Source organism: Fulmarus glacialis, unplaced genomic scaffold (assembly GCF_000690835.1).
Source record: "Fulmarus glacialis isolate BGI_N327 unplaced genomic scaffold, ASM69083v1 scaffold14011, whole genome shotgun sequence".
Classification (NCBI taxonomy): Eukaryota; Metazoa; Chordata; class Aves; order Procellariiformes; family Procellariidae; genus Fulmarus; species Fulmarus glacialis.
This window is the reverse complement of record NW_009191079.1, coordinates 50,050-63,191: the sequence shown is the minus strand read 5'-3', so window position 1 is coordinate 63,191 and position 13,142 is coordinate 50,050. Positions and strand designations below refer to the sequence as shown.

The 13,142-nt window shown below is 39.2% G+C and overlaps 1 protein-coding gene across 1 annotated transcript in view; it reads right to left on the bottom strand.

Moving 5' to 3' along the window:
* Positions 1-1,188: 1,188 nt before the first annotated feature.
* The window catches only part of CLUL1 (clusterin-like 1 (retinal)), a 14,833-nt gene continuing 2,879 nt past the window's right edge, over positions 1,189-13,142 (bottom strand). The window contains exons 3-9 of the mRNA XM_009586561.1: positions 12,890-13,038; positions 10,169-10,336; positions 7,819-8,260; positions 6,394-6,531; positions 4,659-4,873; positions 3,369-3,539; positions 1,189-1,582 (exon numbers count right to left, since the gene is read on the bottom strand). Coding sequence (XP_009584856.1) covers positions 3,372-3,539; positions 4,659-4,873; positions 6,394-6,531; positions 7,819-8,260; positions 10,169-10,336; positions 12,890-13,038 — 1,280 coding nt within the window. The 3' untranslated portion in view covers positions 1,189-1,582; positions 3,369-3,371. The remainder of the gene's footprint in view (positions 1,583-3,368; positions 3,540-4,658; positions 4,874-6,393; positions 6,532-7,818; positions 8,261-10,168; positions 10,337-12,889; positions 13,039-13,142) is intronic.

Here is a 13,142-nt window from a genome sequence, read left to right as displayed (position 1 = left end):
GAGGAGGGCAGCTACGCAGCCTTCGGCCTCGCTGGGCCAGGCTCAGCCCCGCGCCGCCCGGCCGGAGGGGACCTGGAGAGGCCCGGAGGGGCGTAAGAAAGCCCGACGGCCGCGCTGAGGCGGGTGGCCTGTGTCCGGTCCTTCTCTGCCCTTGTAAACTTCTTCGCCTTAGGCTGGAAATCCTCCACAGCCGCCCTCTCTGGCCCCGCACGGGGCTTGTCCCCCAGACGGAGGGCTGTCCGGGCACCTAACCCCAGTCTGTGCGCCAAACCACACCGATTTCTCCTCATTCGGCTCCCGACGTGGTGTCCTTTGAAAATCTTCTGGGTGTGCTCTCTGTGTCAAAACAAACTGACTCTTCTCTGAATATTTTTTTGTTAGTATATCTTGTAAGTCAAGCATTTTGTAAGAGCCACTTACTCTCAGCTAAAACCCAACCTTCTGACAACTGGTGTGATTACTGGAGTTAACGACCGCTAATCTCTGACGATTAGGAGCCTGTAAGACAGGCATATATAATGGAGGTTGAGTGGAACAGAAGACTGTGGACTCGAAAATGTTACTTCTCCTTACAGCAGGCAGGAAAACACATCTTTCCCACTAATTCAAACAATAAAATGGCCTTTTTCTTGTATAAATGTGTATACTTACTTGCATGTATAGAAGTAAAGGAAAAGGTATGGTATAATTAGGGTATGGTTATTTTTCTATACTCATATCTAATCTAGATGGTTTTGTACACTTTAAAATGAATAAAATTGATTTAGGAGAGATGCAGTTGGAAATGGTGAACATAAGAGTGTGCAAAAAATGCTTAGAAATGCTAGGCACAGCAAATGAAACCAAATCACCTAGAGCTCTGCTTCTAACTGAGAGATGTATCAGTTCTTAACCTTTATTATAATTTGCAAATACCGTTGCAAGCTAATGTGTGTAATTTAGGAAAAAACAAACATCTTTTCTTATAAAGGATTCCCTGTTAATTGTGACTCCAGAGGCGAACTACATGTAAGACATGCCAAAGGCAGAAGACTTACTCATTACTGCATATTCAGAAAAGTCATTTAATGTACATGATAAACATCAAAAGCAACTAGCAGAAGAAATGGAACATTTTCATTGGAAAATAATATACTACATGCATATGGAAATCTCGTTGATTCAGACTTAGCTGAATGTGCAACATCTGTAGGGACCAATCTTGAAAAGGCTTAAGAATGTGCTTGAATTTAAGTATGCAAATAGGAATTATTTGTATGCTTACAGCTGATTATTTCCTTAAATCTTTGCATAACCAGGGCCATAGCTGGTTATCAAAGATTACCTAATCTACAACATAAATAACATTTTATTTAAATAAATGAATATCAAAATGGATTTTAATTTGGTTTTGAATTAAAAGATTTCTACAGTCTTCGGTTGCTAGCTCATATGTCACAGTATTTACCAAGCAAAAATTTTTTTATAAGCAACTATTTTAACCATAGTCATTTAACAATTAGCTGTACATTGAGCTTAGGGGTATTTCACCTAGGGAGCATATACTGGATTTCAGGAAGAAAGATTTCACACATCTTCTTTCCTAAGAGAAAAAAAAAAAAATGATTAAACATTTTGGTTTTGGACTGAGAAAAAGATCTTAGAAAAGTAAGTGTATCAGTGCCCTGCTGTAGAAACATACATGACATAAAAAACAGACTGAAACAGATTTTGTTTTCTCTTTTTCCTTTCTTGTAGATCTTTCCGAGTTTTAACTCTTTGCTTTCGTCACGCTTTCATGTACCCTGAATCTGTTGTGCAAACTGAACATAAAATGGTATTGTGATTTGGAAATTAATGCCACTTACTTTTCTCAGCTATGAAATGGCTACACAAGATATGTTGCACAGAAGAATCAGACTAAGATTCAGGCTAAAAATCATAATTAGACTAAGGAAATAAATATTGTCACATTAGGCCTTAAAGATTAGTCTTACATGATCTGAAATAGTATATATCATCAATAACTGCATATAAATTACAGAGAATTTTGAAGGAAAACTGTAGAGAAACTGAACATTTTACTTTAAATGTTTATAAATACTTTTTTTAAGTTTCTGTTTTAAATATAATACATATAATTTCACCAATATTTATGTAATCAAAGTTCATGGTGAGGCTTATTATATTCTGTCTAAATTCTGCAGCCCACTGCAGCCTCTCTGGTAGAAGTGATTTCTTTCATCTGTTTAAAAACCGAGTCTGACCTCAAAAGAATAACCTGACTCTGGTTATGCTGCGATTTTCTTTTCTTCATCTACTTTGTTAATGTTGAATCCTTTTTACATGCCTCCTGAGACTTCTGTGTGCATTCAGGTCATGCTTTATTTGCCGAGATGAGGATACCAGCCACCCATGACCTAAAGAGGAGCCATGTCCAAGTTTAGTGCCTCCTCAGAAGGCTGGGGGGACACTGCGGTGATTTGCCTGTAGGTCTTCCGCCTCTTGTGGCTCTGGCCCCTGGGAGGGCCAGCTGTGAGAGTCAGAGGCCACTGGAGCTGTGCATTCCACAGCTCCCTGGGTTTCCTTGGGTGGCTGGCTAGCCCCACAGCAGCATGATGCCACCTGAAACCACGCTGTCTTTCCTGGAGATTCCCCGTGGGGTTAAGAGAATATTAAGCGTTGTTTTCCCTTGCCTCTCTGCCTGGTTCTTCCCTCCCCGTCTGGAAATCTCTTAAGCATGGAGAGAGGCCCCTGTGAGCCCTTTCTACAAAAATGGTTACAAGTCCACAAGAAAGACCTTTTTGTGCACGTTCCTACGAGTCAAACTGCAGACACTGTTAACAATCTGAGCAGAGCGCTGCTAATGGGAAAATGTTATGGTAAGACAGCTCTTTCAAGTTCTGGTGCTGATTCTAACTTTGCGCTCCTTTACCTTAAAGAATAATAAGGAGCATGCTCTTAAACACCACCTAAAATAAAAAAACATAATGAATCGTGGTAGTTCCAGTTCATTCGTGATTAATGAACACAAAGACATGGTTTCTGATGCCAAGGCTCTAGACTGTGGTGGTGAGGCAATTCTTTTCTGAAGGAACATTTATCATCACATTACCTCATCCCAGATGTTACTTAAAGATTCAGGGTTTCACAGTTAAATAAGTCAAGTCTTTTAATATCATCATGTCTGTGTTTTGCAGGCTAGAACATTGAGCATTTGGTTTTGTTTTCCATAATGCTTGTGTTTGTCTCTCAATCAATGCATCGTTTCTGAGGAGACGATCTTAAATATACCATGACTGAATCCTGTTCCAACTAAAGTTTATTGCAATGTAAACACCTCTTATAAAGAATTGTGTTCTCTATGAAAGGAGAAAGAATGAACTTACCACTTAAAAATTCTGCTTATATAGTTGCAGTGCTTTCCCAGCTATGTATTCAATGAATTCAGCACTCTTTGGGTCTAAGTTGGGGGGAACTTTAATGGTGAAAGTAGGTGAAGTCAGAATATTCACATCTACCACAGTTTCATTTTTACCAGAGGGATCCCCAGGTACCACCTAGAAAGGAACAAATCAGTGCTTTAGACACTACAAACTAACTGTGTACTTTCAGTTTTGTTTATACCTACCATGCCTACTGCCTTTGGTGGGGGAAAACTAAATAGAGGAATGTTTTAGACTTGCCTACTTTCTTTAAATTACTTTATTCTGAAAAGACAGTGGGTGTCTGAATTTATGCCAAGCTTATTGTAGGCGGTGGGAAGAGCTGACATGGCACTGCAAGACCATATTAAAGAACTGCATGTTAATATTTTTACCATGGACTACATCTATAAAGAGTTTCTGATCTCCTAATGAAAACTTGTGTGTGAGTCGTCCCACAGATTTCAAGACAAACGTTGTGTGATTGAAGTTATTCCTTCCTATGTGTTTTTCTAAGACAGACTTAGTTCTGTAGCTTTATTTTTCTAGAGCAGATAGCTCAGACTGGTTTGGGAAAGTGTGCTTAAGTATTGCCTATCCCCTTGTTTGTGATTTTGTGATTTTTGGTGGATTGCACAATCATTTCATGTAAAGTTTTGTAGTAATAGTAGTACATTGGATTTCTGAGTTGGAAGGGAGAATAGGATTTGTCCCTCGCCCAGGATTGAATTTACCTTGGATATATTCTTGTGTGCGAGATACAGTTAGTCACAATGTATTTATTGGAATATTGACAGATTAAAGATATGCAACTTCCACTGCAATAACCTGCATAACATTTGCCTTCTTTGAGCTTTGGGATATATAGGTACAGACATAGACAGATAGCTAGATATTCAATGATCCAATAAGGATGTGTTACTGACTGGTACAGTGAAATTTATCTGGGAAGGTAATCTGAGGCCAGTCAAAGCTGCTAGTGTCAATTTACTCTTATCTGACAGTGATTCAGGTTAGCCTGTCAGCCATCCGTCAGACTAAAAGGATTTAGAGGAAAATAGCTTCTAATCTCTGCAGTTTCGGCTCATTGAGGGATTATGAAGCATACATAAATGCAAGAGTAGGAACTTTGTGTTGTAAAAACCAAATGTTACACATGTACAAACATCCACAATCCCCAAGAGCATAAGTATGAGCAAAGCATAGGTCAAAGACAGCACTGTGCAATAGTTCCCTTCGGAAGATAACCCTTACCTTAACTATATTGAAAATGTTTTCCGGTCCAATGGTCATATTGGATAACTCAGACACCCACCCAAATCTTTCTTTCATTTTGTTCAACAAGTAGGAAGTGTCTTCTGTATGACGCTGAACCACCTGGAGAATCTGCTCATACTGCTCCCCCGAGAGATTAACCAGCTTAAAGGCTTCATCAAACTTGTTGTGCAGTTCAGGAACGTTTGGGCAATCTGTTAGAAAAGACAGCCAGCGTGAAGCTCATAGGAAAGTAGTACGTCTTGTATTTTGTTTTTTCTATCTGAAGTACAGAAAACTGTAAAAAAGTCTAGCAAGGGCGCATGTTTTGGGTTGGTGTTTAAATAATGCTAAAAAAAAAAAAGTAATTCTTGCTGACCTATTCTGATAGATTTAGTTTAGGCTCATAATGACTAAGTGGATTAATTATCCCATTTGCTGTATTACAATGACTTACCAAGTACTTTAAGGTTTATATCATATTTCAGGGCAATAGATTTTCTGTTATGCTAAATAAGAACTGGTAGATTTTACATATAGCAACTTCATAATCTCCTTATACATTGTCTTTTGTTTTAATTGCTTATATTCCATTATCAATCCTTCCAAGTATATAGGTTATTACAAGAAAGCCCGTAATGTATGTTAGTATTCCTGTTAAGTGTTAAAGCCTAATATTTATCTAACAATAGCTAGATATTAATATCTGACTAGTATCATCTGCCATGAATTCAGAACTGAAGATTGCTAGTTTTTTCTTTACTAAAATACGGATTTTAAACAAGAACATTATATTAAACCTATACAAAAATTACTGTGGAAAATTTCAATTTATTCTCTGCCAAACAGGACTGTCAAGGGACACCTTCAGGCTGATAGTACAGTAACCACAAATACAAATTGGTATCTGTAATACACAGTTACAAGATATTAGAAGATATTTTTAGTGAGATGGATGTGGTCCGATACTGTTTTCAAAATGTGTCATTGGATCATTAATACTTTCTGCACTGGAGATGTTCTGAAGACATTTGGATTTAAGCATATTCTGTGGCTTTTAAGACTTAAAGAATTCTGGAAACACAGATGTGTTATGCTGTAGCGGGAGTCCTGAGAGCAGTTCTAGGTGATGCAGCATGCATTTTTTCCAGGTGCCCATGGAGAGTCCGTGCCAGAGCTTTGCCATCTCCTTACGTACTGACAAGCAGTCCCCTTTTTGTCCCTCATGTCAGCCCTGTTTTCTGACATGGTTCAACAAAGAGTGATTGCAGGCTCTTCAGCGCTTGCTTTCCTTGTGAGGAGCTGAATGCTACCTGACGTTATGTCTGGTTGTCTGCAGGAGGAGCGAGTGTCAGGAGTTTGAGCTTCTCACTTTCTGCTCAGCACTTCTGCACCCAGGCAGGATCGATTACTGCCTGATCTCTTGCTCCTCTGCTGGACGGCAACTCTAACAAAATATATAGGTATTTTGTTAGGGAGTGCAGAACTTCTCTTTGGACCTCCAGCAGAATCTTAACAACTGAGTTATACTGACACTCTGTGGAGACAGTGGGGAAAGGTAATTGAAATCATCTGGACTGAGGAGTAGTGTCTGTATCCATAGTTACGGTAAAAGCTCAGTGACTGAATCTTAATTCCAAAAATATGGAAACAGCACAGTAGAAAATGACAGCCTCAAAATCTACAAACCAGTGATCAACACATTACAGAAAAAAATCGGAAAATAGCTATTTACCGTGCAAGAGATTGCTTTGACATTTCTGACATCTCTCATGAAACTGTGGGCATCCAGAGGAGTTCTCCCGAAGCTCCCTGCACAGAGACCCCCGGCGCCCTGACGCGATTTTTGAGAACATGCCACTTCTGTCAGGGTCTAGAATGAAGTCACAGTTTTTTTAGACTGTCATTAAGCTTAGGGTCTTGGTAAATACAGGTTTGTTACCTACTCTGTGTGCTAGAATATAATTTCTTGCCCTTAATCCAAAATATCTGGCATGAATCCCCCCCCCCCCCCAAAAAAAAAAAAAAAGGAATAAAACATAGTAGAATAAAACAAGTAGAAGTCAGGAGAAGATACAAATCATGTTTTCTTTCAAGGAATTCATGCCACTATAGTATATTCCCTTATAAAGGCATAGTAGTGTATTCCCCACCAATAGCCAAACAATTGCTAATATTACTACACATTATTTCTAAAACATGTGAGTTCTGAGAAGATCTTTTTGATCCTTAAAAGTCAAGATGTTTCATGGTCACGTACAGCTAGATGAGAGCACAGTACCAAAGCTTATTTCTGAAGTAACATAGGTCATGATACAGCAAAAATTTTAAAACGCTGTTGTAGAATCGCTTAACTTCGTACTTCCTGATGATCATATAGTAGTTATGTCATGTACCACTCAGAATTACGGCATGTCCTTACTGTGATCTCCTTATAGATAGGCACTAGCATGTATTTGAATGATGCTTGTTTTTCTATTTGCATTAGTAAGAAATGAAGGATAAGGCTTATTTGTATTCTAAAAGTTGACCAAGGGTTGTTTCCTCTATTGAGAGTTATCACTTGAAACCAATGTTATGCCCAGAATTTTTCTGGTCCCTGGAAAACCTGATGGCTGGTTTGTGTTTGGTGGCACACTGCATTGCTGTGGAAGCTTAGAACAGAGCTTGCAGCTGTCTGGCTGAGCTTAATGTCTTTTGACAAGGATAGGGATATGCCTTGACATGTCACAGAATTACTCCAATTTTTTAGAATTGGTGACATGTCAATATGATATGATACATATCATAGCCTTACAAATGCTGAGATCAGACCTGTCAGTCAGCCTTATGAAAACCTGCATCCATCATGAATTCAAGCGCTCCTGAGGAACTCCTGCAAATGCCTTGAGAATTGCCATGAAAATCAGGCTGTGTAGGACCCGTAAGTCCCCCTGTGACATTTCTTTGAGATTTCTACGTGATTTGTACCTTTTAATTTAACTGATGAAGTTATCCTTGACCCAAGCCTGTTTGACCAAGAAAGCCTCCAGAGCTTCCATACCGTATTTCACACTAATGTACCTCAAACTGAATCATTAACCATAGTTTAGCAATCCTGAGGGGTTTGATGTCATTGACAGTGCAGTTGATTTTCATTTTCAACATTCACAACACTTGCCTTTGGCTTGTTCTGGCACATCTCTTCTATTACCTCTGTATTCATCAAACACTTCGGTAATCACCTCACTGACACCTTCAAACACCGTCTTACTGAAATCAAAAACTGTCTGTAAGAAGCCAGGTATACCCCAGCCTTTCTGTGAGCTGTTTCTGGTGGTGTCCTCAGGTAAAGCTGGCATGCTGGGGGACTCATTCAAGTCCAGATCAGACATGAAATACCTCTGAAAAGACTGGTCAAATTCTTTTTGCATCTGCTTGAAAAAAATGAAACTTCTGTCAAATATTGAGCCCATGTCTGATAATAGTTGGCTAAATAAATCTTCCATTTTTACTAGCTGGGTGTCCTCTTTCTCAGGCTTTTCATTAAACTGGATGTCTTTTCCTTGATCTTCATGAAAAGTAAAAATGAGTGGAGGTATTTTCCTCAAAAAATCTTCAACCTGTGTGTAAGAAGGAGATAGATCAGCTGCCTGACGAGTTACCAGTTTTTCATCTCTCAGGGAAATGGCTCTGATTTTTCTCTTTCAAATACCCACAGGAACAATGCCCTCTTAATAACTGCAAACACAGCATATTCTCCAAAGTAATTTAAGACACTAGACTCTAAAGAGTGAAAGTACATTCAGTCTAAATCAGTAGCTCCAAATCAGACCTGGAGTAAAAGGGTTGCCAGTTGGCCTTTATTCTGTGGAGGCTCAAAGTTAGTATCGGCGTTTGGGTTTCTTCCAACAAACAATTTGGACTTTATCTTGGAAAACGTTTCTGTGGTACTTATGTGCAGTGTAGGGCACAGAAGGCGATTGTTCTCGCTGTGATCTGTAAACACCCTAGCCTCTCTCACCAATGGCCCAGTCCTCACATGCGTGTGCAAACTGAAACCTATTAAAATCAATGAAGCAGTGGCCCTGAGTCCGTGGTTTGATGATGGAAGAGACCGAGTGTCGACTCTGCTTTCTGGAGTTCCCAGTCCCTGGGTCTCAGCCACTGCTTCCCTGCTCCGTGTTTTAACACACTACCTTCGCCTGAGTGGATGCAATATTTTCTGGAGCTGCATTTCATCGCATTAGAAAATTGGGAAGGTACACATACACGTACGTATACATATACATATACCTTTTTTTTTTTAAATCGGATCAGCTGCTTGATCTGACCGCTAGTGCAGCTCAGAGGGAAGGTGAATTGTGAAATGGCACTGCAGGAATAGCCTAAGCCAGTATTGCCCCTGCTGCCTGTGTGTCATTAGCCACAGCTATCACCTTCATCCTCTTTTTCTAAAACGATTTAGGTCACAACACATTTCTTACTTTGAACGCTTCGAATAAACCGTATAGCTCACTGAAGAAATTACCAAGAGGGTCAAAGACAATGACAGTGCTGTATATAACTTTTACTCCAGTAATTTCAGCCTGACATCCACAGACTCTTGAAAGTCCAGGAGATACGTTTGAGGTATCCATGAGAGGTATCTAAAAAGCTCAAAGTGTCACCAATAGTCTTAAATTTTTACCACATTTTTACCTGAATAATTTTAAGAATATGCACAAATGTTAAACTCCTCAGCTCTAAAGCTTGTTGCTTCTGAAACACACCACATTTAATTTTTATGTTATCATATTTTTCAGTGCCTGGGGATATGAAAGCTAGGTAATCTGGCTAAAGTTTCAGTAGTGGTAATGGCGCAGTTCTGGTTGTTAAGTTGCACTTAAAGCATATGCCCAAATTAAAAATGTGATTACAATTTTGTTAAATCTTGTAATAATTATGTGCCAGCTAGGAAAGCATATTTTCTTGCTGGTAGAATTAGGGGAATCTTCTTTGCTGACAGTTTCCTTTGTTAAAAAACAGTTAAGCATTTTAAAGCTATTTTGTTACCCAAAGAGTAGATTTAAAATAAAATAAATATGGGAAGGAATGATATTGTATAAGTAGGTGATTTTTTTCCCATGGAATTTTGCTAGCTATATCTACACTTTTAACTCTGCTGTTTTTCAGATGGACCATAAAGAATCTATGTAGTATTTTTCACAAACAGTTTGCATCTTAATGCAAGTCCTACTGTGAGAGGCAACACCGTATATCTGGAGGGACTCCACTGGACTCAGGGGAATAATCAGTGTCCATGGAGTCATGCCAGGGTGCAACTGAACTCGTTTTGGCTCAATGTTCAATGAATATAATTGCATGTAATCTCTGTCATATGACTTCACATTTCCAGCCCCTCCAAATCAAATTAATTTCAGTAACCTGATGTAACTGGCAGATCTGGGTATTGAGAAAATAAGATGTGCTCTCTCTAAAACTGTTAGGTGAATTCAAGAGTATTTCCCAGATATAAAATTTCTTCCTACCTTTCTTCTAAATGTTGACAGACCATGTTTGCAAGTTGTATAATATCTCATGCAGGTACTTTCTAAACAAGATTCACATTCATCCCATAAATTTTTCAAGGATACTTGACATTGTCTTTCTTCTTCTTCTAATCTTTCCTTTACTTCATCCATAAGTCGCAAGGCTTGCTAAGTGAGAAAAAAGATTCAGTTGAGGGCAATTTTCAGATTAATATTCTAAATATTTATGAGTGAGTGTTGATCACTCATTTTGGCTATTTATGTTGATCACTCATCATGGCTTTTTTTGCTAATCCCTAACCGTGAGGGTAGGTTGTCTTCTCAGCTGCAGTCACATATGAAGGGAACTGAAAATGGAAAAAGTTATCCTTATAGGGTTTTTCTGATGTCGTTCTCAAAGAGGGCACAGCCTACAAAACCAAACGGATCTCTACAGTCTACCTGGATCTTTGACGTTATGAAAAAACCCACATGTCTTTCTGTGCAAGTAGCATTCAACGTCTCACAAGGTCATGTGCTCAACTCGTGACATTTTTTCTCTATATCATATCTGCAGTATTCATCTGTTCTACAAATAGCTCTTTTTTGTTGCTTTGCTCTATTCTTTAAGGGACTGATATTTCATGAGGCTAGGTCCTGGCCATACATAAATTCTTTCTCGAACGCAGAAATATGTAAAAGTATAGTATTTCCTCTGTTTGGGATTATACTAATTAAAAGACTGCAGTGAGGGGGTTTCTTCCTGCTCTTGTGGATATTCCTCCATATGAGGATGGATTCCTCCATACTGAAGGGAAACAAGATGCATTTTACAATGCTGCTTCTATTTACTGGATCATTCTTCTGAGGTAGAGCACAAAGCTGAGCAGATCAGAAGCAGCATTTTAGAATAGACTTGGCAATGGAAAGACAGAAGAATTCTTCCTATTGAAGTAGATTGCACATCATGAATTTCCTCCCGCAAATACAAGATATTTTAATAGTTTAGGTTTCCAAACAATGTTCCAAGTTGTTCCTAAGTATGACAGAAACCTTTTAATTGGTCAGTCTTATTCCTTTCTGGCAGCATTTCAATAGGGAAGAGGCTCACAGAAAAGAAAACTTCTGTCAGAATGTGCTTGGTGGAGACAGTAACTGTGGTCTTCATAGTCTATATTTATTTTCTGATCTTTCTAATACATTTATTCAGTGTTTTATGAACTCTCGCTGTGGAGTTCTGTGTAAATGAAATCATCCAGCAAGAGCTAACAACAGCGTAGATCATGGGAATGTACTGGTGTTCCTAAAGATCTTAGAAAGCTATCATCAGGTACTTTTTGGCTTGCTAATACAAACAGTTTAAACTAACTACCAGATGTTGGGCCAAGAGGGATTTTTCCTTCAACTTCATTGAAAGTGATAGTTAAGATCTTTGTATTTTTTTAAATATACAGTAATCTCTATTTCTCAGGATCATCTGAGCACATGGCTCTGAGCCTAGGCATTGCCTAGGAAATTCCCCTGATCCCTTGTACTTTCTCTAGAGCACATTATCATCATTTGTGGCTTTGATATTTTTCTGAAGGTCTGAAGTTTGCAAAGCAAGCTGGGACATATCTTGTGGCCTGAGGTGTATAAAGACATGCAGAGCTGCTGCACCTTCCACACAAAACACCTTTAGACAGTTGCCTTGGTGTGAATTCAGGGATGCAGGGGATTTTTAGAAATAAGCAGTAAGTGCGATACTTTATTCAACACACTGCTGTTGCAGCAGCTCTGGCTTCTGGATCTTACAAAACTCAGGTTCTCTCTCCAAAGTAACGTTTGAGTCCACATACAGCATTTAATGTCTCCTTTTACTGTACAACTTCTCTGTCTCCACATGGTGGTCACCATCAGCTTGCCTATGCCTAGGCTGCTGCTGGTTACCTCCCAACTGCAGAATAAAATGAGAGCGCTCAAATCTCAAGGAAGGTTGTGTCAGATAACATGTTTTACCTTGCAACCGGGATGGCTGAGAGAAGGTGGTAACTCGGCTGTATTTTTTCTAGTGCTCGCTCTTTCAGTTTCATTTTAGAAATAGCCTAGACATTCAGCCACAGGGAAAAATTAACAGTATGCCGCTCGGTAAGGAAGCTGTATTTCTGAGGAAAGATGGAAACTCTTCACCTCTAGCTTTCAAAAGAACCGCACAATCCGGCAGAGGTACCAGTGAGGCAGGCAGTGGTCTTGTTCAGTGCTTTACTCCAGCGCTTCCCTCAGGGTTGAAGCCTCAGCCTGGCAGGGTCCTGCCAGCAGGCAAGCTCTTTCTTAAGAAATTGGCAAATATAAACTAAGGTTTTAATTTCTTACGAAATGTGAACATCCAGGTTCCTGACAGGCTAGTAAAGGATGTCTATTGGCCCAACTCCTGCTTCCAGGAGACAGGCAGTGAGAACCTCTATAGAGGTGCCGTGAGAATTTTCTTCCGCTAGTGAGAGAAAGGGGCAGAAGCAGATTTCCTATCAATCCTCTGACCACGTAAAGAGATGTATGCTGCTCAGGGTGTATATACGATGTGTATTTACATTCTTCCCAGAAAAGGAGAGATGCCAAGGGATCCCTTCTGGGTTGCTTATTGGCCTGCTGTACTACTTCCAGGTGGTAGGCTAAATCCATGTACAATCCGCCTCATCTTTGATTAAAAATAGCCACAACTTAACAAAAATACAAACAAAAAAAACCCAGGTGCATTTCAGTTACCTGTTTTTCGTCACTGCTCTTCTTCAAGGTTTTCATCAGATCTACATGCTTATCTTCATTTCTTTGCATCATAATTTTCATCTGCTTAATACCAATCAAAGCTTTCTTTACCTCTTCATCTACATACTTCTCTCCAACTTCAGATAATACTAAAAAAAGCCAAATTATACGGTGACTTCATCAAATTTTAACACTATCACAAATTGTCATGCACTGATGAAGAAGGAAAATGAAACAGCTCTATGTTTCCCTA